This window comes from Leptodactylus fuscus, chromosome 2 (genome assembly GCF_031893055.1).
Source record: "Leptodactylus fuscus isolate aLepFus1 chromosome 2, aLepFus1.hap2, whole genome shotgun sequence".
Lineage (NCBI taxonomy): Eukaryota > Metazoa > Chordata > Amphibia > Anura > Leptodactylidae > Leptodactylus > Leptodactylus fuscus.
Window position 1 is genome coordinate 171273178 of NC_134266.1, and position 24518 is coordinate 171297695.

The following is a 24518-nucleotide window of genomic DNA, read 5'->3' on the forward strand; positions in this document are numbered from 1 at the left end:
GAAATATTTTGACAACATACTTTATTAATCTCTTGTACTTTCTCTTGCATGCAGGGTTCCTCTGTCCGCTTGAGAAGTCGGACATCTTCTCTTGCGGACAGGAAAGGACGGGCACGGAGTGCAAAAGAACGCACCCGATGCCCATTCAAGTGAATGACAGGTGTCACGGACACATCTAGTGTCCGCTCCTAGTGTCCGTGGACACTAGGAGCGGACACTACATGTCGGACACCGACGGTAGTGTGAACGCTCCCTTACCAAAAAACTGATTCTAAAGTTCTCCTAAGCAACACTCTAAGATGGAGACCCATCCTGTACTGCCAGTATATGAGGATATACCATAGCAGTTGCCAAAGGGTGAGGAATCACTTCAGCTAGCTGTATCTCTCACGACCTTGTGCCTGTCGCCGGGCTGATATTGATCGGCACATAAGTGACATCCATGTGCCGCCTGTGCCCCTGCAGTCTTATTTAGTGCGGCCAGTGAGTATGGATGCAAAATGAATAGGACCTGTCCTGAGTTATTCTCACGACAACATGCACCAGACTGTGAAAATATACGAATGTGTGTATGGGGTCATAGAAATTAATGGGTCAAAAACATGGCTAGAACACTGACTGTCTACACCAGGGGTAGGGAACCTTTGGCTCTCCAGCTGCTGTGAAACTACAACTCCCAGCATGCTCCATTCACTTCCATGGGAGTTCCCAGAACAGCAGAGCCAGTATGCATGCTGGGAGTTGTAGTTTTGCAACAGCTGGAGAGCCGTACGTTCCCTACCCCTGGTCTACACGGTCGTGTGAATGAGGCCTTACAATGAAGCATATAAAAGTTGGCTTACTTGGCCGCAGAATTTTACAACGCGGTTTTGATGCATTAACCCATTTTTCTGAGAAGTCACGGTCATATGTCTAGTAAGTTGCATTTCAGCCTCAGAGATGTGCGGCATATTTTACCAGTCAATAACCATAATAGCAGATATGGGTTTCAGCACTGACGAAAGCAGGAGGTTGGGTGTTGCAGTTGGTTTAGTCTCTATTCACACTAAGGTCACTTTTGTTGACCATAACAGACATATTCCAAGTGCTAGAGCCGTCTAGGCTAGTCTAGCAACCAAAAAAGCCCACCAGAAGCCAAGTAATGCCAACTGATGGCATAGTACAAGGGGAATGGCACACTAATCTGTGGGCTATTAATGAGATCGTCTCTCCATAAGAAGAGAATAACGCAGAGATGACCTTCAATGTGAACAGCACATCACCCCTGCTCTATAAGCACATTTCCTATGTCAGCTATTATTCTGTGCGGTAATAGATGGCTGTCCTGTCTGTACTTGTACATAACCATCTTGTCACTGAGCGGCCATTGGCAGGATCCACACTGACACCTTGCAGTAACATGGAGCCGCTGGGAGAAGCCGTGTGTGGACACAGCCTGTGCACCAGGGAAGAGGAAAGGGAGGAGCCATCAGGATAAGGGGAAGCAGTGCAGGAGGAGGAGGAGGAGGAGGGTGACTTGTACCTGTGCGAGCAAAACACTGTCACAAGGGGCAGCGAGCAGCTTGTACGGGGTGACACGGGGGACTGTGCGGTCATACACGGACAGCGAGTGCTAGGAGCAGAGCTCAGTGCCCCGTACAGCCCATGCCAGCTCGGCGGCACTGACTAGAGTACAAAGGGTCAATGCCCTGCACTGTGCCCAGGGGCTGACAAGCAGAGGAGAGGATGCTGAGCTGGCTGTGTGTGGTGTCTCTGCTGTGTGCCCTGTACCCGGGCTCCTCCGCCCGCTCCTTGGAATGGTTCACCGCCTTGGTCCGCACAGAGTACACGGAGCCGCTGACCAACACCACGGTGCTGGGTACCACAGAGAGCGGCCGCTATGGGGACAGCTCGCCTAAGGAGAGCGTCCAAGGCTTGGTAGGCTTCCCCCGCGATCCAGGTCAACTGGAGGGCTGTCACCCTGATGCCCAGTACATTGTGCCCGGCATGAGTGCCAGGGCCATGGAGGAGGGAGAGCCCTGGATAGCGCTGGTGGCCCGAGGAGGCTGCACCTTCAAAGACAAGGTGGTGAACGCTGCCCGCAGGAAGGCATCAGCGGTGGTCATTTACAATGAGGCCAAGAATGGCAATGGGACGGTTCCTATGGCACATCTAGGTAAGCCCTTTATTCTGGGTGGGTACTGGTGGTCTGTGTCACCCACAGCATGTGTATTATTGGGGGATCATCCACTGCCAGGTATCTGCTTCATAAACTTATATTAGTACTTTCAGGAACTGGCAATAGCTCTATGTAGATGTTAAGGCACTGTTCACACTTGTGTCCAGTCTTTTGCTTTTCTCTTTGGGTAAGATCAGAAAAACAAAACAAAGAGTATCTGATCTGTCACGTGACTGACACCAATGCTGCCTGACAGACACAGTATCAGTCAGGGACAATAGTGCTGCGCTATTCTTCTAGTCAGATATGAATGAATTTCAGACGGAGGTATGAATAGAGCCTTAAATTAAGGCAGTTTTCTCTTCCTCTATTTCTTCAATGTTTTGATTGGTTTGCACACTGATGGACTAAATGTATTCCTATATAATGGGGTGCACAGTCCACCTGCCTGGTACAATGAACTTTCTAGCCAGGGGTATCTACGTAGAAAGGTTTTCAGTAGAAATAAATATCACCTCTACTCTATCGGCATATATGTTCATTGCAACCTGTTGATCATAATAATACTAAGGGTACGTTCACACTTGGGAATTCCCTGCTGATCTTTTTCAATGGTAGGCATAGACTGCAGCTAAATAAATAATCATCCTGCTTCATTTTACCATGGATTCTGCATCTTGAGACTCCTTGTGGATTAGGCCCATTTATTTGGCCCTAATCGGCAGTGACAAGCAGCAATGGAATACTGATGCCCTGCATCGGTGTCTCGTCATGGTTAGACCGCAGCCAAATACGGCGGGGGGAAATGAAGGAGAATTTCTCTTCGTTGTCCGCTCTATGAGTGTACCCTAAGGGAGCCTGCACACGGAGTATACGCTCCGCTCATTCTGAACGTAAAACTTGTTCAGAATGAGCGCGTTAAAACCAGATGCCATTGATTTCTATGGGTGCCGGCATACGCGCGCTACCCATTGAAATCAATTGGAGGCTTTTTTACCTATTGCTTTCAATGAGATACGCACGTATGCCGGCAACCATAGAAATCAATGGGATCTGGTTTTTACGCGCTCATTCTGAAAGAGTTTTACGTTCAGAATGAGCAGGAGCTTAACTCCGTGTGAAGGCTCCCTTAGGCCTGGTTCACGTCGGCGTTTGGTATTCCGTTCTTGTATTCCCCCCCGAACGGAATACCGGACGTCTTAACGAGTGGTTAGCTAAGAAACCACACAGACTCCATAGAGTGTAATGGAGTCCGTGTGCAAGCTGCACTTTTCTTTCCACATGATTCGTGCGGACACTGTGCAGAAAACACACGGACCCCATTATGCTCTATGGGGTCCGTGTGGTTTCTTTGCTAACCACTTTTTAATGAGTTCGGGGTGGGTCCCTGAGCGGACTCCCCAAACGCAGATGTAAACTGGGCCTAAGAGTGGATTCACACATAGTAGATTTCTGCCGCCATTCTTGTAAATGAGGCCGTTTTGGTGGATTCCAGGTTTCATTCAGATGAATGGCACAGTTGCAGGCATTTTTATAAATAAGGTGGCTATTAAATTTTATACTGCTGAAGTGTCATATTGTGAACAGTTGGCAAACAATTGTTTTGTATGAAAACCTACGAACATTCATCCCACACAGCCGACCATTAAACTAAAATTGATCAAAACCAAAATTGGTTGTGTTGGATTTTTTTGCCCATCAGAAATCTCATAGGTCGGAACAAATGTTTGTTTTTAATAACAGATGTGCGTTTTGTATTATGATTGTATATTTCTGTGTCAAATACTTTTTATGTTAACAAATTATTTTTTCATAAAACAGTTTTATAAAATTGACATAATTTCCTTTGTGTCACTTCTTTTATATTATTAGTTTCATTAAAAAAGGTATCAACTACTGAGGACTTCTCTCAAAAAATTTCTTTAGTTTCATCTGGTAAAGCTCATGTGTTTGGGGAAAATGAACATTCATTGAAATGTTGTTTCTGAGTTTGGAACAGGCGTTTGTATGAATGATATCCTCAAAAATCTAATGTGCATAGCATGCTTAAGGCTCAGGCCCCACATTGCGGAAACGCCGCATTTTTTGTTGCATATTTTAAGTGCCATTTTGAGCCAAAGTCCTGAGTGGATATAACCGAAAGGGAACACCTGTCCTTTAGATTTCCCATTCCCTTTCAAGCCACTCCTGACTGTGGCCCAATTCTGCAACAAAAAACATTGCATTTCCACAACATGGGGCCTTAGCCTAAGGCTGAATCCTCCACGTGGTAAAAACGCCGTGGTTTGGCCGTGGCGGAAACACTGCGGCAAAGACCATAGCATTTCATATCTTTTGCAATGTGTGGATGGGATTCTAGTGAATCCCATCCATACATTGCAGAGCTATACCCACAGTGGAAATACTGCGATGTCCAAAATCGTTGTGTTTTTGGAAATAACAGCATATCGGTTATACCTATGGAAACACTTCCTATAGGTATGATAGAAGTAGAACGTCTGCAGACTTTCTGTCAAAATTGATGCGGGAAAAACCATAATGCCTTTCTGCTGTGGATTTTCTGACGGTGCTTTTTTTTTTTTTTTTTTTTCTCCTGCTGTGGGCTGCTATTTCGGGCCTAAGCTTAAGGCTGAGGCCCCATGTTGCGAAAAAGCAGCTTTTTTTTGTTGCATATTTTGTTGTGGTTTTTTGAGCCAAAGCCAGAAGTGGATTGAGCAGAAGGGAGAAGTATAAGAGCTTCCTATATATTTCTCATACCTTTTGTAGCCACTCCTAGGTTTGGGTCAAAAAAACGCAACATAATCTGCAATAAAAGAAGCTGCTTTTCCGCAATGTGGGGCATTTTTTCATACTGATGATCTATCTACAGGATTGGTCATCTGTATGTGATCTATGGGGTTCTGATACCAGGCCCTGCACAGAAATAACTGATCTACGCAAGGTCTGGTGCTGGACCTTGAAAAATAAATGTGGAGCACGAAATCCCCTTTAAAGGGGCTCTATCATTGAGAAATGTCATTTTTAGCTAAGCACAACCTTGCATACCCTTTAGAAAGCCTATTCCACACCTACCTTTTGTATGTAAATTGTCTCGGTAGATTTTGAATGTCTGTTTTTATTCACATGCTAATTAGCTTCTCCGTGCATCGGAAGTCTCATTGTGCACTCCTCTCTGCTATTCCCTATGTATATGTATAGTAGAGACTGCTGTGCTGATGACTCCTCTCCCTGCCCTCATACACACAGAGCAGACTGTGATCACAGACACTTCCGGGTGCACGGAGAAGCTAATTAGCATATGTATAAAAATGGACTTATTCAAAATCTACTGAGGCAATCTACATACAAAAGGTAGGTGTGGAATAGCCTTTCTAAAGGATATGCAAGGATTTGCTTAGCTAAACATGACGTTTCCCACTGATAGAACCCCTTTAAATCTGTTATGTGTGAATCCAGCAGTATAGGCTGGAGGTGAGGGGTTACTAGACAATATTGTCTCCGTAATAGAATTAGTCAGGAAATTTCAATCCTGTTATATTTAGATCACGTTTTTTTACATCCATTTTACACATTTGTTAACGGATACTAAAAACAGATGCAAAAAATAAAGGCAAACAGCAGGCCATCTGTTTACATAAACATCAGTGTATGTCATAGTCTATGGGGTCCGTGGGTTTCCTAAGGTAACCGCTTTTTTATGCGGATGAGGTTTCTGTTCAGGGGTCCCCAAGTAGATCCCCTAAATGGAAACCTGAACACAGATGTGAACCTAGTCTTACCTGTCTGTTTGCTGGGGATCCAGTGGAGAGTTTCTTTGGTTCTGTGGTTTTCTTGACCTTTGGCTTGCACAGGAGTGAGTTGGCTTGGGCACCAATTGGGTGACGTTCTTATGGCCAAGCAGAAGATCATCAATTTCTGCGGAGTGTGCTTACTGTATGCACCGTGAGAACTACCAGCACATATGTAAATAAATCCATAGGCAGATGGAAGCATTTGGCCGTATGCGCAGTGAATTCTGATTAATTTAGTGACATTTATATTTTACTAACATGGACATAAAGGTGATATATGCTGCTGAGTGAAAGCGACTCTAGGGTGATTCACACATAAGCCCAGGTTTTTATTCTGGTTACAATAGACCTTGGTGTAAATGTGGTGCATCTAGTTTGAGCTAAATTTTTTCTGACTTGCTAAGCATGTGGGTATGTCTTCTCAGAAAAAGATGTGCCAAAATTCTCTAAGTAAGCCACCTATAAGACGGTATAAATGTGGACTACAGTCCAGTCTAGATATGTCAGAGTTATCATCCAGCATCAATCACCGTGATAAATCTGGCGTATTTTCAGACTGCCTGAGTTTACGCTGTCTAACTGTTAGTAAATCTGGGTCATACATTTTTTTTTTATTTTAAGTAACTATTTTTTCTTTGTCACGCTGTGGTCAGATGTTTGCTGTTAGAAAACACAAAACTCTCTTTAAAAAGTGGATTTTTGTGGTGTTCTTCCTTATTGCCATTACTTTGGACAATGGCAATTTTTTTTTTTATTTACCATGCTCTAGTTATGGTAGTTATGGCTAGCTTTCGTGTGTGTGTGTTGTTTTTTTTTTAAAGCATATGATTTTCTTTTAAAGGGCTTGTCCTGATATGGATACTTATGCACTGTCCTGTGGATAGGGAATAAGTGTCTGATTGCTGGGTTCCCAGTGATCAGGAGGACCAAAAACGTTTTATCTTCTCGTGGCTTCCAGGAAAAGATAATGTATGTTCTGGACTTCCCCTTTAAAGGCATTCTATCATTAAAAAACAAGTTTTAAACTAAAAGCACATAGGAATAGCCTTTATAAAGTCTATTCATCTCTTACCTTTATCTTGAAGGTTCACGTCGCTGTTTTTGAATTCTTTATTCATTCTTCATTGTGCTCAGAAAGCACAGGGGGCATTCTTTTTTTTTTTTTTTTTTTTTTTTTTTTGCTCTGTTGGCCATTCTTCTCCTCTTTAATCTTCTTGTGCATGTCTGTCGGCCTTTTTGTGGTGGTCTCTTACGATGGAGCAGAAGAAAGGTGGTACTGAAATGGATGACTACACTGTACTCAGAGCACAGAGAGAACACCCCCTGTGCTTTCTGAGCACAATGAAGAATTAATAAAAATTCAAAAACGGTGGCGCAGACCTTCAGGGTAAAGGTAAGAGATGAATAGCATTAATAAAGGCTAGTCTTGTGTGCTTTTAGTTTAAAACGTGTTTTTTGTGATGGAATCCCTTTAAATCATAAAAAAAAACACATCACAAACCTAAAGACAAAGCACAGAATGGCCATATTGCTTTTTTTTTTTTTTTTTTTTTTTTTTGATGAATTCTCTCAAAGTTGTATCAGTAATAACTACAAGTTTCCCCATTAAATAGCTAGATATTAAAATGGTTGATGTATAGTGTTTAGCTAGGCAGCAAATGCTAATCCAATATGGAATATTTCGACATGTGATGGAGGAACACCCACGTGGCTCCTAGTAATAGTCTGTTTATGTCAAGCAGTTGCTTGTCTCGGTTATGATGACTTGCAATAATGACATGCAATTAAAAGTTTTCTGGATTTTCTGACACTCTGTGTCATGTACAGTATATAGCCAACCAAATTCTTCTGACATGTACATAGGCTATTATTAGCCAGGCAGCATATGCCAATTGTCATATGTGGTTGGTATATGGTACTGTGCAAAAGTTTTCAATATGGAAAACCTTGCTACAAAGTAAGAAGTGTTAATAGTTTATTTTTTGTTGGGTAAAGTGAATGAAGGAGTGTAAATCATATCAATTTTTGGTGTGACAATCCTTTTAATAGGGAGTCGTAGAGGTGATGATATGGCCCCCACAGAGATCTCAACATCATCATGTCTGTCATTAATCCCAAAGAAAGACAGAAGGATTTGAGCAAGATGATCTGTGGTTAGTTTTCCAAGATGTTTGGAACAACTTCCCTGCCAAAAATATGCTTGAGTACCTAGAAGAATTGAGGCTGTTTTGTATACTGTTCGTTGACCAGAATAAACTATTAACACTTCTATTTTTGAAAGTATTTTTACTTTATTTGTGGCCTATTTTTAAGATTTAGATTATAAATATCTGAATGATGGGGGACTGACAGCACAGGTGTCAGCTGATCGGGGGTATCTCCGGTCCCCATCCTATACACAGAATGGGGTACTGTTACTGCATCTCGGCCATCATTGACTGCAGCTCAGGCAATAGATAATATTCCTGGGCTTTTTGACTATCATCTAAGCTTGAATAAATAAATAAAAAATAGATAGATTTATATATGGAATTTCCACATACCTGATCCTTTGTTCCTGGAGACTTACGGTAATCCCCTATTACTATGTTTATGTACTAGTAGTAAGATGGCTGTTTTATGTGTATGGTTGGCTTTACACCAAGACTGGTGCCAGTAGTGTTTGCGTGGCTTCTGGCATATTATATTGTGCAGTTACCTTAGCTTTTATTTGTGTATTTACTGTTCTGCTCCAGATGATATCATTTGGTATTGTTGTTTCTAGTAGGTGTTTGTCCTTGGAGAGAGAGCAGACAAAGCTGTCTGTATGTGAGAACAATGGAGACGCAATGAGGAAACATCTGGGGACTGATAGTTGGCTGACCTGAATTCATGGATGCAGACAGAGATACAAATTTTCTTGAAATTTAAATGAAGTTGCTTCTTTGTTTCCCAATATTACCCTGTCCTTGGTTCTGGATGTGCAGCGGGACATGTAAACACTGCGCTTTTTCTGTAGACGTCATACTTGGTGTTTAACCGGTGTAAATAAGTAACTTCAGCTTTGACATTGCTGTAATGTTCTGTACTGTCTAGATGTCCTCTGCCTATTCTAAAAGGCCATGATGGTCTTAGTAAGTATATAGTGAGGCCATAAGTATATCATGGAGGCTAAAGTGAGAATGCATCTAACTAGTCATGCAATAACAGGTCTAGGCAGGACTTTACCTTCCAGCGCAGGGTTACACGTATATCTTCCTATATGATTAAAATAACATTTCCAGCTGCAAATAACAGATTTTTGGTTATGCAATGCTGAGGAGTTACAAAAGTGATGTTTGTAGTCAGGATAATCTTATCTTTTTGTGACAAAATGATTTGTTTAACATCTCTATAAGAAATGTTTCCAGGCAATGCTCTTTGTGATGCCTGCAAAAATAAATATGGAAGCATTTTCTTTTTATAGTTCTTTGAAAAAGAAGAGCAGAGAGAAGATATATTGTTTTTACACATAATAGGCAGTCATCCTTCTTCTGCCTCTTTTCATTTTCCTCCCTCCTATTCAGCAAACATTTCTTACTGCACTAAGCTAGGGCAATGACGCGGATAGAGGTAGAAATGCAGACTGTAGAGGGTTTACCATGCTCTAGACATCTGTTCGCCATATGGGTCAAGTCTATGACCTCCTGGAGTACAATGTCTCCTGGTCAAATATTGTTTGATCATGCCTGTAAATAGAGGAAACCACTTCACTGTAACTCACACATATGGCTTCTCTACCAATATGGAATACAGGCAGAGATGAATGGTGGCATGGTGTGATAGCTGCCTGGTTGCTAGTTTACCATGACTGTGCCAATCCAGCTTTACACTGAACAGATACATTCTGCCATACAGTCTGGTTGCTAGGGATATATCACCCAACCACCATATTCTTTCTTCATAGGATTGGTCGGCACCAAGACAAGTTGCCAGCACCCAGTCTGCCTTCAGCTTTTATTTCAAGGAAAAATTGCCACGATACGAAATGCATATAACAAGAAAGAGTCCCGCCAAACATTCTATCTCGTGTTTATCACCAGAGTATTGTTAAATACATTTCGGTGGAGAACTGCATTGAAGCCATATTTACAATTCAGAAATTGAGATATTTTAGATATACACTGCTGTGAAAGTTTTTGTTCTCTTACAGATTTCTTTTGTTTTTGCAGATTTGTCACAATTAAATGCTTCAGATTATCAAACAAATCTAAATGTCAGACGAGAAATAGAAAAGCAGTTTTTCAATTATGATTTCTTTAATTATTATTTACTTATTATTCATTTATGCAAATGCTGCTCAGGTAGTTCCCCCTGTGTCCGTGCACAGCATGGCCGTCCCTGTAACGCCGCATCTGGTGACTGTTATTCACGCCATTTGGTTCTTCCAAGTTGACGTCTTCACTGCGTATGTAGCCGATGCTGTGTTCATCAGGATTGAAATCCTGTGCATGTCACCCATTATATTTGTAGCAAAACTAACAAATCAGATCAGAAAAAAAAAACTGTCAAATATGGCGGTGGTAATGTGATGGTTTGGGGCTGCTTTGCTGCTTCAGGACCTTGGATGATTTGCTGTTAGACTCTGGTCTTAGAAAATCCTGAAGGAAAATGTCCAGCGTTAAGCTCAAGCATACTTGGGTTCTGCAGCAGGACAATGATACTAGCACACCGACAAATCGCACCTCTGAATGGCAAAAAAAGCAAAAAATGAAGGTTTTGGAGTGGCCTAGTCAAAGTTCAGACATAAATCCAATGGAGATGCTGTGGCACGACCTTAAACAGTCCTTTTACAAAAGCCTCCAATGTGGCTGAATTAATACAATTCTGCAAAGAAGAGTAGCCAAAAATTCCTCCACAGGACTGTGAAAGCCTCATTGGCAGTTATTACAAATGCTACATTGCAATTGTTGCAGCAAAGGGTGGTAAAACCAGTTGTTAGGTTTAGGGGACAATTACTTTTGACACTGGAATAGGTTGGTTGGGATAACTTTTTCCCCATAATAAAGGATATCATCATTGATAAACTGCAGTTTGTATTCACTCAGGGTAACTTTCTCTGATATTAAAATGTGTTTGATAATCTGAAAAATGTAAGTAATCTGAAAATATAATTGATAAAAAAAAAAAGGTAAAAGAAACCTGTATGGTGACATACTTTTTCACAGCAGTGTATCTATACATGCAAAGTGAGACATCTGTTTGGTATCTGACAATCTTCTATCACATAGCCTTAAGGGTGTTGCCCTAAGACTGACACTTATTACCTATCTACGATACAAATGAGAAGGGTAAGATTACTAGGACCCCACCAGTCACAAGGGAATCCCGTGACCCCATTTAAACGTAGTTGTTTTTTTTTGTTTTTATTTTACTTTATTTTTACCACTCCAGACCCGGGAAGAAACATATTAAAAAGGGCTATATTTCACTATCTAATGTTATTAAATAAAATAAAAGTGATCTCCCCTTTGGAAAACCCTTTTTAAAAGACTGTGATAAGTATCTGATCAGTAAGGACTATAAGAACGAAGACCTTGCATCCCCCATTTGTATGGAACAGCAGTTGAGCATGCATGCCGATGAACCAGTCAACTCTGGGACCACTGAAGATAGCCAAGTGCTGTACTTTGCTTCTCTATAGCAAGTCCATAGAGATCCCTGGAATGTCAGCTGGGAGCTGAGCTGCACTAACCTGGCACAGCAACCACACTGTGGATGAAGTTATATTGTTCCAAGGTTATATACTTGCAGTGCCATGGCTCCTGCTGTCCATATGGGGTAAGTCCCATCTGCGGACCAGTGAGATATAGATAGATATCTTTTGTTTTTTGTTAAGATAGTTATGTCCTTATTGTCTGCTATAATGAAACCTGTCAAACTCCACATACTCCTACCACTTCCAGAAAAACATCCTAAAATATCTCACATCTCTTTTTTTAGGCCAGTGTGTGAGGCTGTTGGTAACCTGCTTTGTATACACCAGTTATTTGTGCTGAAATTACAGCTGAGCCTTGTCTCCACATCCTTGGGCATCAGGCTACTGTTTTCCTGTGTTGTCCCAGAATAGGCTGAAGTTTTTGACCGCAGTTGTACTATGGAAGAGTAAATGGTAGTTATATGGGTAATTGTTATATCTATGGGATCTCTTAATGTGATACCTGGGTTGATATTGGACCTAGGTTTGGGTGACATCTTGTGCTTCTGTTTGATCTTACGTTTCAGCTTTGAATAGCAGAGCAGTATCATAGCAGTTTCAGCTTCACTCCTGTGCACAGGTGGCTTGGATACATTTACCTTTGCACTTATGGTGAACCCTGCCACTGGCGCTGCTACTAAAATATTTACGTAGCCGTCAACCCTAGATCAGGCCTTTCTCATTTCATTTTGTAAAGTACAATGTGTCACACAGTCTTTTTGGCTTGCAAAATGCACCTTCAAATAAATGCATTTTTGGCCACTTTTGAACCTTTTGTAGAAAGGTTCTTTTTTTTTCTTTTTTTTTCTTCCTTTATGATCCTCTAGGAATTCTGGAAAAATGTTGGCAAATTAAAGGGATCCTATCAGTCAAACACTTTTTTTTTTCTGACTAACACGTCAGAATAGCTTAAGAAAGGCTATTCTTCTCCTACCTTTCATTGTCTTCTCCGCGCCACTGTTCGCCTGAAATACTTTTTTTTCTTGGTATGCAAATGAGTTCCCTTGCAGCACTGTGGGCGGGCCCCAGGGCTCAAACAGCAGTGGGGCGTCCCCAATGCTGCGAGAGAACTCTCTCCAGCGCCGCCTCCATCTTCATCAGCATCGGCCTCTTCACCTTCTTCCGGCGCTCGGTGGGTCAAAGTTAAACGCATGCACAAGTCGGCTCTGCCAGCGGGCCTCGGGCAGAGCCGACTTCACATGTGGGCAGCCATTTTTTTTGTGGCCGCTTTCGCGACTGTATGCAGTACGCTCCTGTAGTTCTATTGGCACCCACATGTGAAGTCAGCTCTGTCTGATGCTCGCTGGCAGAGCCGACTTGCACATGTGTTTAATTTTGACCCAGAAGAAGGTGAAGAGACTCTTGCTGACGAAGATGGAGGCAGCGCTGGAGAGAGTTCTCTCGCAGCATTGGGGACTCCCCCAGTGCTGTTTGAGTGCTGGTGCCCGCCCCCAGTGTTGAGAGAACTCCTTTGCATACCGAGAAAAAACGTGATTTCAGGCCAACGGCGGCCCGGAGAAGACATTTAAAGGTAGGAGAAGAGTAGCCTTTCTTAAAGGAGCTCTATCATTTGGGAAAAGTTGGGAAAAGTCATTTTTAGCTAATCACATCCTTGCATAGCCTTCAGAAAGGCTATTCCACACCTACCTTTTGTATGTAAATCGCCTCAATAGTGTTTGACTAAGTCCGTTTTTATACATATGCTAATTAGGCTCCAGGGTGCACAGGAAGTTGTCGGACAGCTCCCTGCCGTGTGCTGTGTATGAGAGCAGGGAGGAGGAGTCAGCAGCATCCTGTGCTGTATATACAAAGGACAGTGCACGGAGAAGCTAATTACCGGTAGCATGTGAATAAAAATGGTCTCATTCAAACACTACTGAGGCAATTTACATACTAAAGGTAGGTGTGGAACAGCCTTTCTAAAGGCTATGCAAGGATGTGATTGGTTAAAAATTACTTTTCCCAATGATAGAGCCCTTTAAGGCTATTCTTACATGTTAGTCAGAAAAAATGCGTTTGAATGATAGCATCCCTTTAAAGTTTTCTTGATGGGGAAAAGTATAATCTTGTCAATAGCACCATATACAGATATGCTGATATGCTGGTTCTTCCAGAATAGGGGGTGCCCTTTGTATTTGTTGTCCAGCATTGCTAATGTGGGGGTTCTGAATGGTCAATAAGCATTTATATGATTTTTATTAGAGAATCTTGATATGTTTGTGTTGAATGGTTTATCATTATCTACCTTGTCGTCGATTTTTATTGCCATCTGCCCATTTTTAAGTATACCTGAATGGGTCTTTGCTGTCAATGTTACTGAAACATTTATGTTCTACACAAATCATCAGGGCTATTTTCAGCTACTGATCGATTGCCAACTTCTATGTGGTTAAACTACATATTCAGTTTCCAAATAGACTTGGTCAAGATTGAACTCATAATTGATGCACTAAGTCATAAAATAAAAATATTTTAATGGCCTCCTAGTAATGTCACCCCGCGGTATATCTGAAGGAACACTTTTTACAGAATATTCCCTCAATTCTCTCCAGTGTAATGAAGCTAAGTGGTTGAGCATTTATATGGACTTTTATTTACTTATATAAATAGAGAAGTGTCACATTATGTGCCTTTCTTTAAGGCAATGAAGGTAAAATAGTAGATTGCGATCTAGTGGTTGACCTACAAGAGCATCAGCAGCATGTTCTCATGCTGGCTTCAAGTTTGATGGTGGAAAACTGTTTTATTGTAGGTTTATTTTTTGGTAGGCCTGTCCCTAGCTTTTTCTTATGAAACGTTCAAAGTACTCGAACTATGATATCTCATACTGTAGTATAAAGCAGGTTATTAGCACCATTGTTTTACCACCATTAGTACAATTGTATCCACAGATACATTAGATAAGCAAGGTTCTGTTCTGTCTTAACACAGTGAAAGGAGAGGGGAGGGGTTGATTCTCCTAACAGCCTGAACACACATCTGCAAACTGATGTGTGCAAACTGAACATTTCTGCACATCTCACAGCTTACAATGTAAGAAGAAAGTCTTCTATGTACTTTTATCTACATCTGGCTGCTTGTGGGTTTACAGATTCATTTACAGACCACAAACTAACCTTTTCTGACTTGATGCAGATTTTTTTTCTCTTCTCCCTGTGTATTACCTGGTTGTCTTTGTAATGCAGTGATCCCAGATATCCTATATTGTGATTACTTTGGCTTTGCTCAATTATTTATTTACTATTGTACAGTTACTTCTGGCAGAATTACACCATTTAACCAGTAGCATCAGTAATGGATAGGGGAGGGAGGGAGACTGCTCCCCTGCCTGAAAGTGAAATGTAAACCGTGATACATTCATAGTGTGTCTATTATCATCAAGAAAACAAGATGCATGAAGGCACGTATTACATTGAAAGCAATAGGGAAAAAAGCCTCCCATTGATTTGAACGAGTAGTGTGCGTATGCCGGCACCCATTCAAATCAATGGGAGCTGCTTCTTACACGCTCATTCTGAACGACTTTTACGTTCAGAATGAGTGGAGCGTAACATCGTGTGAAGGCTCCACACACCTATGTGGTGGTCTCTCCCTAAGGAGTGACGATATCCCCAGCTCCCTATACAGTCATAGAACTGACTGCCCAATAAAACTGCACATATTTAAACTTTTCATGAAAACTCAGTTACGCTAAGTTCACACCTGCGTTCTACTCTCCGTTCTGTGCTTTCCATCTTCTGCATGCCAGAAGACGGAAACCACAGATCGGGTCTGGCCGTGAGCGGCGGTGAGCGTTTTATGCTCTCCGCCGCAAAACCGGGTTTTTTAAATCCGGACACAGAGTACTGCATGTCCGACTCTTGTGTCCGGATTAAAAAAAAACGGTTTCGCGGCGGAGAGCATAAAACGCTCACCGCCGCTTACGGCCGGACAGCTTTCTCACCTATTCAAATGAATGGGTGAGAGAAACTCCTGCAGGTTTCCATCTCCTGCTCTGTTTTATGCAGGAAACGGAAACCTGCAGTACAGAGAGCAGAACGCAGATGTGAACGAGCCCTTACCCTTAAAGGAAATACATAGCATTTAAAGGTCACACTGCTGCTCCAGGTGTATCAAATTCATAAATGACTCTATTCAACATAGAATGATTATTGAGGAGAATTTAGTGACTTTTGAGGGTGTCATTTGCTAATGAATGCTTCTGGGTATTGCTGTGTGCATGAACCCTTAGGCTATTTTACATGGGGGAACAAGTGCTTATGCAGTCCTATAGATGGAGCAGGGGATGAGCTGATTGATTTTTGTAGTTTTGTTGGGAAAATATTCAGTATAACAATTTCATTTTGTTTGTATAAATCTCTGTTCTTTCTTTACTTTGGAGTCTAGTTGGTTGACTGAAAACTGCATGCAGTGTTATACAGGAGAGGCTGTTGCTTGCTGAACAGGACAACCTACTGGAATCTGAAACTTCCTAATCATTTAAAGGGTTAACATACTACAGAACTATATTAGTACAAATACATAATCATATTCATCCGATTGTATGAACTTCAGTAGCATGCACTTTACATGCCAAACTTTTGTTTTTTATAGATCAGTTTGGAATGACATGAGGGAATGTCACTGGTGTCTATATTCTTATTGGAACAGTTCAATCTATTGAGATAGACATAGATATATATATATATATATATATATATATATATATATATATATATATATATATATATATATATATATATATCTATAATATATATATATATAAAATTATAAACACTTATCCATCAGATCTACCCTGGTAATCATACAGGTTAAGGTCCATCCACTTGGTTTTGTACTGATTCCAAGAATGTTGGTTTTCATTTCTGGCAGAGAGACTGCTTCTTTTCTAAAAAATGAATTTGGAGAAGAGTGTAACAGTAAATTTGTGAGACAATAGAAATATTTGGAATTCAGAATTCTGCTTATGAAAGTTATTGAAGTTATGTAGTAATACATAAGAATGTGGCATACGTATTGGTGGTGATTAGAGATGAGCCAGTACTATTCGAAATAGCCGTTTCGAATAGCACGCACCCATAGGAATGAATGGTGCGTGCTATTCGAAACGGCCGTTTCGAATAGTACTGGAGGCAGAGGCCACTTGATAATGCCATATAACTGCTGCGTCCATAGTGGCCCTGCTTACATACCCACGTACAATTGAAAATAAACTTACATTTTGCATTAATATATGTAATACATTTTCATTTTGCTGCTTATGACTTCTATTTACTGCAAACTAGCCAACTCCTTGAACTTCAATGTAAATGGAAAAACAAGTAAAGTTGAGAGTTGATTTTCTTGCTTCTCTTCTCTTGACAGATAAATTCTCCACAAATTCTGACAGTCATTAAAAAAAACACACAACAGCAGTTCAAAGCTAGACAGATAATCAGATATTACACAGAAGAAAATGGTATACCCCTACAGAGGGCCGGCTTCACGTCACCTTTGGCCATCTACTTAGTACATCCATTTATCTGTTTAACTTTGCTAACAGTTGCTGGATGTCTCTTTACATAGAGCCATTGCTAGGAAAAAAAAATCTGTTTCTATTCTTAGTCCCAGTTCACATCTGCTTTTGGGCCATTCCGTTCCCCTATCCACATGAAATATGCAGAGAGAAAAGTCCTGCAAGCAGCACATTTTTCATGCGGAAGCCACACGGACCCAATTATAGCTTATGGGATCTGCGGGTTTCCTTAGTGATCCGCTTTTTTTATGAAGATGGGTTTCCATTTGGGAGTGGTCCCCAAGCGGACGCCCCGAATGGACACCTGAACGCAGATGTGAACCGAGCCTTACAAGTACACAAGGGCAAAAAATGTCGGATTGCTTCAAAACTTGACACCAGGTATGTAAATTACAGGTGTGGTGTGATACACTGGGCTTTTCCATAAGAAGGCACAAAAGTGCTTTCCCCATTTCCCTCTAAAAAGGCTCTTGGAGGCTACTTTTGAGTAGTATACTTCTTAGCGAGAGACTGTTGATGCACTCGAAGATATTTTTGCCTAGTTGACGGACTTTGAAAATAGAACTCAAAAAAGTACAAGGTGTGTGTGTGTGTGTGTGTGTGTGTGTGTGTGTGTGTGCGCGCGCGCGCTTGTTATTTTTAATATCTTTATTTGTATTTTCAAAATTGAATATCCGGTGGTTATACCACCTAACAATCAAACACACAGAAACATAACCAGATGGGGAGGAAAGTATGATGTTCAGTGGAATCAAAGTAGTTCAAGGTCTGTCATACAATCCTTGCTCTGAGTGCCTACTTGCTGTCCCTAACCCAGCAGGGCATCTGTTCAGGCTTTTTGGGATCACATGTTAAACGCCATTCTCCAACACTATATGTTCTGGGTATCACAAGCCTTTAAAGGAGTATTTCCATGTCGCATACTCACTAGTCTTCACTGTTGTAAAATCTTCTTTCTTCCTGGTTTCTTGCATCATTTGGTGGGCGGGGTTTCACATGCAACCTGCCGTTTAGCTCTGCCCACCCATATTGGACTATGAAGTACAGGCAGCAACAACTCCATTCTGTGTTACATACAGAGACTGCCTGTCTCTGCCATAATGAACACAATTGAATTAGCTAGCCTGATAACTGGGAGAACAGAAGAAATGAAAGCAGTTCCTCTCCCATATCTGAGTGCAGGACCTAGGTCAGGTGGTGTAGACACAGGAATAGCTAGATACACAAGCTCGCTTCCGTGCACTTAGCCCCTCCTCCCTGAGAGCAGCAGATACATCACTTGACTTTTGAGCAGATAAGTCAAGGGCTGTGTCAACAATGAATTGAATAAAGTAAGATAGTGGACAAACAAAGCAGTTTTGCTGAAGCAATGTATTTAGGAAAAGTCTTACATCCATATTAACAAGCAGTATAGATAGGATCCTTGTGATGGGACAACCCCTTTTAAGCGTCAGCCCCTTCTTATCAACCAGTCGTGTAAGTTATTGAAATTTAACTATCTGTTCCTAAACCTGGTTGGTGAGAGGGATGAAGAGTAGGGAGGAGAAGAGTGGGGGGATAGGATGGTTGTTTTGAATTTCCTAGTTTTTAGGAGCTATTGGAAGCCGTGGTTATTTGAGGGAAGCACACATGGAGAATAGGCTCTGGATAGACCACTAGGCATCAGCAGTTCCCATATTGTCCTTGTCCACCATCTAGATACAGGCAGCACTTTCATTACAAACCCCTGTCATCATTTCCAGGTGCTTAGCAGTTAGTAAGATGACACCCATTACATATCCTACAGTAGTGTCATGAACAATAAACCTACTGGTTGGAACTGTTTTTATCTATAAGTCCAGGTTCTGTTTGGGATCAGTCAACAATCCTGGTTAGAGTATGGAAGCCTCATGATGGGCACTTCACTCCTACCTTTGTAATAGAGTGACACACTGTCCTGGCTACTTTTGTGATGATTTGGGGAGTCATTGTATATGACAGTCGATCACCTCTAGTAGTAATATGAGGGTCACTAACAACTCCACAAAATGTGCAGGACATCCTGGCATTCTTCAGTATGATAAACCTACACCAACACTCAGTAATCTTTTCCCAGGAATGTCCATGCCAGACTGCAACACTTACAGTGCCTTTGGGTTACCAGAATTAGCCCTCATTGAACACTGATGGGACCAACTGGTATGCCGGCTTTGGCATCCTAAGAGTGTATAGGATGTAAAGGCCCAGTTACAACATCTGTGGGCAAATGTGCCATAGGATTCCATACATAACTTGTAGGCCTTCATGCCCAGTTGTATCTTAGCTTGTATCCAGACTAGAACAAATTTTTCCTCAAATACTTATCCTTTGACTCGACTATTGTAATGTATCATCATTGCATTTACACAAGTTTTATTTGATTCCATTAACTCTTGGTGTTTTTTTTTGTTGTTGTTGTTTTTGTCAGTGTATTCAGAATACCTGTCTGATAAACTGTCCGAATTAGTTAAAGCAGGCCTGTTAGGATGAGTTTTTTTTTATTTTTTTGAATGAGTGACATTAACTAGGTGGAATGGTGAATGATAATATCATTATGCTAAGTAGCTCACTGAAGTATTGTTTGAGACAATAATGGCAATTGCTAGACTACAGAATGCTAACTATGGCAACATACATGACTGTGTGCATGTACTTGGGCAGCACATGCATGATCTCCTTGTGCTACATGTGCCTCCACTGCCTCATTCACTGCCTTCAGTGAGCCCAAAGTACAAAATGGACAGCTATTGTTATGGGGGTGCATATGGTGCCATACAAATGAAAGGTTCTAACAATGCGCATGAAGCCATAGTGTGTATTTCAAAAATACTGTGAGTCACCATCTCATTCACTTAATCTAATCTTCTCCGTTTATTAACATAAGATAAGATAAGCTTGGATAAAGTTACACATCCATCAAGTCCAACCTATAAATCCACAAAATTGATCCAGAGGAACTCGAAAACTCAAGTCATATCAGCAGGTGTAACTTTTCCATATTTTTCATGAGATTTTTGTATAGTTTGCAGACCTACAAGAAGATATATGACTGGACGTGTAGTATTTTTTTCACAAATACTTTTCAGATTCTATTTTCAAAAATGTCATTGACACCTTGGTTTAAGTCTTCAGTTCTGATTTGAGATATGAAGCAGATTGAAGTTAAGGAGAAAGTAAGGTCATGAATCCATCAGCATGTTATGTTTTGTGAAAAACCCCCATGCACAAACAAATGTTGAGCTTCTTTCATGCCAGATCTTCTGTTTGATGATGTGCCAATTAAAAGAGGGTAGTCACATGAAGAAAGCTTAGCTTCAGGCTCGGCTCATAAATGTTACACAAAGCCTTTTGTTCTAAGAGAATTTTAGAACAATCTGTTCCAGGCAGATTATTTAGCACCAAATGTGGTGACAAGGTTATTATCTGTTATTTCTGATGATTGATGTACAGTAATGTTGCAAAATTTCCTCAGTGTTGCTATCGCCTTGGCAGTATGCGCCCACGATTGTAGAATATGTCTTGTCTTAGGAAGGATCACTTTGTGACATTATTAAGCTGCACACTTCACGTCTCTATTGTCAGCAGGTGTCTTCCAGGGATATGTGTCAACTAGACATTTGGATTTGATAGGTTGGTCATAATATGGGTGATACATTATGGGACTACAAATTCAAGAGGGCCTGTCCACTCTCCTGACATATACATTATAGAATTTATGAGAGTAGATTGTCTCGAATTAGAACATGCAGTAAATGTGATAGGAAGAAAACCTGTGTGGTACAGTCTCTAGTGCTGAAGACGTATAGGTGATGTGTAGCTCTCCATAGACTCTAGTAATAAGCGTATCAGTATGTTGTATAAAGATAGAAGCAGGGACAGATGAAAGACAGACACGTGGGATTCCATGATGCAGCACTTTGAAAGTCTTAGGCCTGGTTCACATCTGGGGTCCGTGTAGTTTCCGCTTGTTGTGCGCACGAATCATGCGGAGAGAAAAGTATTGCAAGCAGCACTTTTCTCTTCCCATTTTTCATGCGGAAACTACACAGACCCCATTGTACACTATGGGGTCTGTGTAGTTTCTTAGCTAACCGCTTCTTAATGTGTATAGGTTTCTGTTTGGGGGTCCCCAACTGAACTCCCCTAAAGGAATACTGAACGCAGATGTGAACCGGGCCTTAGGAAGACAAAATCACTTCAAGATACTCAGTTTGGCTGCAGATTACATGAAATTGTACTAGAGCCTTTAAGAAAGTATTACTGTCAAACTAATATTGAGCGTAGACTACTTTATGGTTAGGCAGCTTTTGTTAGGACTCAGTGCACCACTGTGAACATGGTGACAGCGCTCAAGCATTTCTTTTTCCTCTGTTTTAAACCTTGTTCTTCAATATTGTATGCTTGTACGGTCGATATTATCAATAACGCTGTTCAATATCTGTCTCTGACTGAACAATGTACCTGCACGGACATGTTTGAGGCATTTATTGTTTGATCCTAGGAGGATCAGTACCAGGGGGTGTCATGACTCTTTTTCAATAGCAGATTAGCATTGTTTATTTGTGTTTAAAGGGATTGTCTGTGATCTTTGGGCGCCTGACACATGCACCATGCACAGATTGACTGTTCCCACAGTATCTGGGTGCCAGACGCAGCAGCAGTGGACAGGAAGTGTGTGGAGGCTCTACTTTTCCAGTATTAGGAGCGGTGCAACAGCCCCATTCACTGTATATCAGTGCTACTAGGGAATTACAGTGCTGCTTCCATTGCTTGAATGGGAGAACCTCCCCATTCACTCTGCTGCTTTTGTCAACCAGACACTGCCGAAACAGCTTGTCTGTGCGGGTCCGGGTGGTACACCATAGATCAAATACTAACGACCTGTCCTAACCTATCCTGAATCGTTTTAGGGCTGGACAACCATATAAGTTCTTTTCATTGTTTTTCAGTAATAGCAGAACAATGAAAATGACTTCACTGTTGAATCAATCACAAGTGGTGTCCAACAGATGCCAATGACTATAGTGAGGTTCATTGGATTTCCATCATAGTGTCAGTAATTGTACCAGACAATGCACAGTACGGTATGAGGTTATGCCCAGCATTTTTTATGGAATCTGCAACAGAGGTAAGCCACCAGATGAGAACACGGTCTTACTAGTTCTACTTTAGAAAGTGTTTCAAGTTATCTAAGAAATGTATTTTTATATGCGAATCCAGTATACGAAACAGATATCGGCAGAATGTCTTGTCTCTTTAATACTGTGTAAATTCGTTAAATGACAAGTAGTCATATTTTGGCAGTGATACATGTCAGAGCTTGCACAGATGGAGCAGTGTTAATTGAAAGCATGGCATAACCTGGTGCTTGGCACATGGACCCCATCATGTACTTGTGTATATATTCTGAGTGGGCAGAGCAGATACTGTGCAGTTTGCCTCTCCTGCTCTTTGCTGACATACTTTTCTGTGCTCTTTTTCTTTTGTGCATATAGAGGGTACTGGTAACAGTATTGGGCTGTATTTACATGACCAAGTTCTGTCCATGTGTGAGCAATATTTCCTGGTCTGAACTCAGCTGTGTGTATGGGACTCACTACATCCTAGTCAATGATGATCCTGTGAGCTCTTGAACAACTGTAGTGAACTGACATAAAGCTGTCTGTTTGGTATAGTAGCTTACATTCGGAAGCTCGCTACATAATTCAATATCATGCCCAAGTTCCATTCACACAACTGTGGTCAATCTGGGAAATCTGGTCCACACATGTGCTGTGCTTCACAGCTCCTTAAATTCACATGGGGTTTTTTGGTCTGGAAATCCTGACCAAAAAGACGGCTCCCATTGAAATCTTAAAACTTATTGCCATTGGACAACCCCTTTAAGGGTAAGTTCACACAGGGATTTTTGGTCAGGATTTTGAGGCCGTATCCGCCTCAAAATCCTGATCAAAAAGATGGCTCCCAGAAAAAGAGAGATGCTCATTCTTCAAGCCATTTCGCCTTGCGATTCGGCCTGAAGATACACCCTCCTCCGAACTAGGCCCATTCATTGGGCCTAATCCAAAGCGGAGAGCGCGGCTGGATGCTGGTGCAGTGCACGAGCTTTCAGTCGCAGCTACCTGGTTTTTGGTCCGGAACCTGAGGCGGCCTCTGGAGGCCACCTCAGGTTCCGGACCAAAAACTGGGTTGCCGTGACTGAAAGCCGATGCACTGCAATGTCATCCAGTCGCGCACTCCGCTCCGGATTAGGTTTAATGAATGGGGCTATTTCGGAGAAGGGAGTGTCTTCAGGTCGAATCGCGAAGCGGCCTGAAGAATGAGCATCTCTTTTCTTTTTCTGGGAGCCGTCTTTTTACGGCTCCCAGAAAATCCTGGACAAAATACGGCTACGGGAGCCGTCTTTTTACGGCCTCAAAATCCTGGCCAAAAATTCCTGTGTGAACTTACCCTTAAAGGGGTTGTCCAGTGGCAATAAGTTGCCTCTGTCTAGCTCGTATAGGTATTTTTTTGAGATCCCTCTTGCGTGTTTCGGCTTCACTTCTAGTGGTAACTGTGTGTGCTGGGTCTCTTCAGGTCAATCATGTGCAGTAATCTCCTGCTAGACCCTGTGATCTCTATATCTAGTGTTGTAAATGCAGGGATGTTGTTGTTGACATTGGTGCAGGAGCTGCAAGTGTCTCATATTCTGTATATTCTTAAGGCAGTAGGCGCTCTCTGATTCTCGTGAGCACGTACAGTCAGTGTTGTGCACACAGAGAATTCAGACAGAGGCGCCATGTTTAAAGTACTTCGTATCAGAAGAGACCAGCAAATATATAAGAAAACATCAGGGGACACTAGGACCGGGTAGGCATGTGTGGTTAAACACATGGTCATACAAGAAAAAAAAAACAAAAAAACATTTAGTTATTGGAAAACCCCTGTAACGTGTTAATTTTCGCATCTTTTCTCTGTTTTAGTAGATTTAAAGGGGCTCTATCAGCAAAATCATGCTGATAGAGCCCCACATATAAGGTTATATTAAACTCCCCCCCCCCCCCCCCCGTTTTAAAATAATAACCTAAAAAAGAATGTGCTCTACTTACGCATCGTGCACGCTGGGCGGGCATTCAGGGTGTGTCTTCCTCTTCATCCACGCCTCTTCTTCCTCCGATGTCCTCCGGTCCCATTCTCCTCTGGCGCTCGCGAATGGACATTGATAAAAAAAAAAAATAGCCTGGGCGCATGCGCAGTAGCTGTAAAAGAAGCTACTGCGCATGCGCCCAGGCCATTTTTTTTTTTTTTGTATCAATGTCCGTTCGCGAGCGCCGGAGGAGG

The 24518-nt window shown here is 41.7% G+C and overlaps 1 protein-coding gene across 1 annotated transcript in view; it reads left to right on the forward strand.

Annotated features, from left to right (window-relative positions):
• Positions 1-1459: 1459 nt before the first annotated feature.
• The window catches only part of RNF149 (ring finger protein 149), a 44517-nt gene continuing 21458 nt past the window's right edge, over positions 1460-24518 (forward strand). The window contains exon 1 of the mRNA XM_075265091.1: positions 1460-2155. Within this exon, the coding sequence (XP_075121192.1) occupies positions 1726-2155 (430 nt within the window). The 5' untranslated portion in view covers positions 1460-1725. The remainder of the gene's footprint in view (positions 2156-24518) is intronic.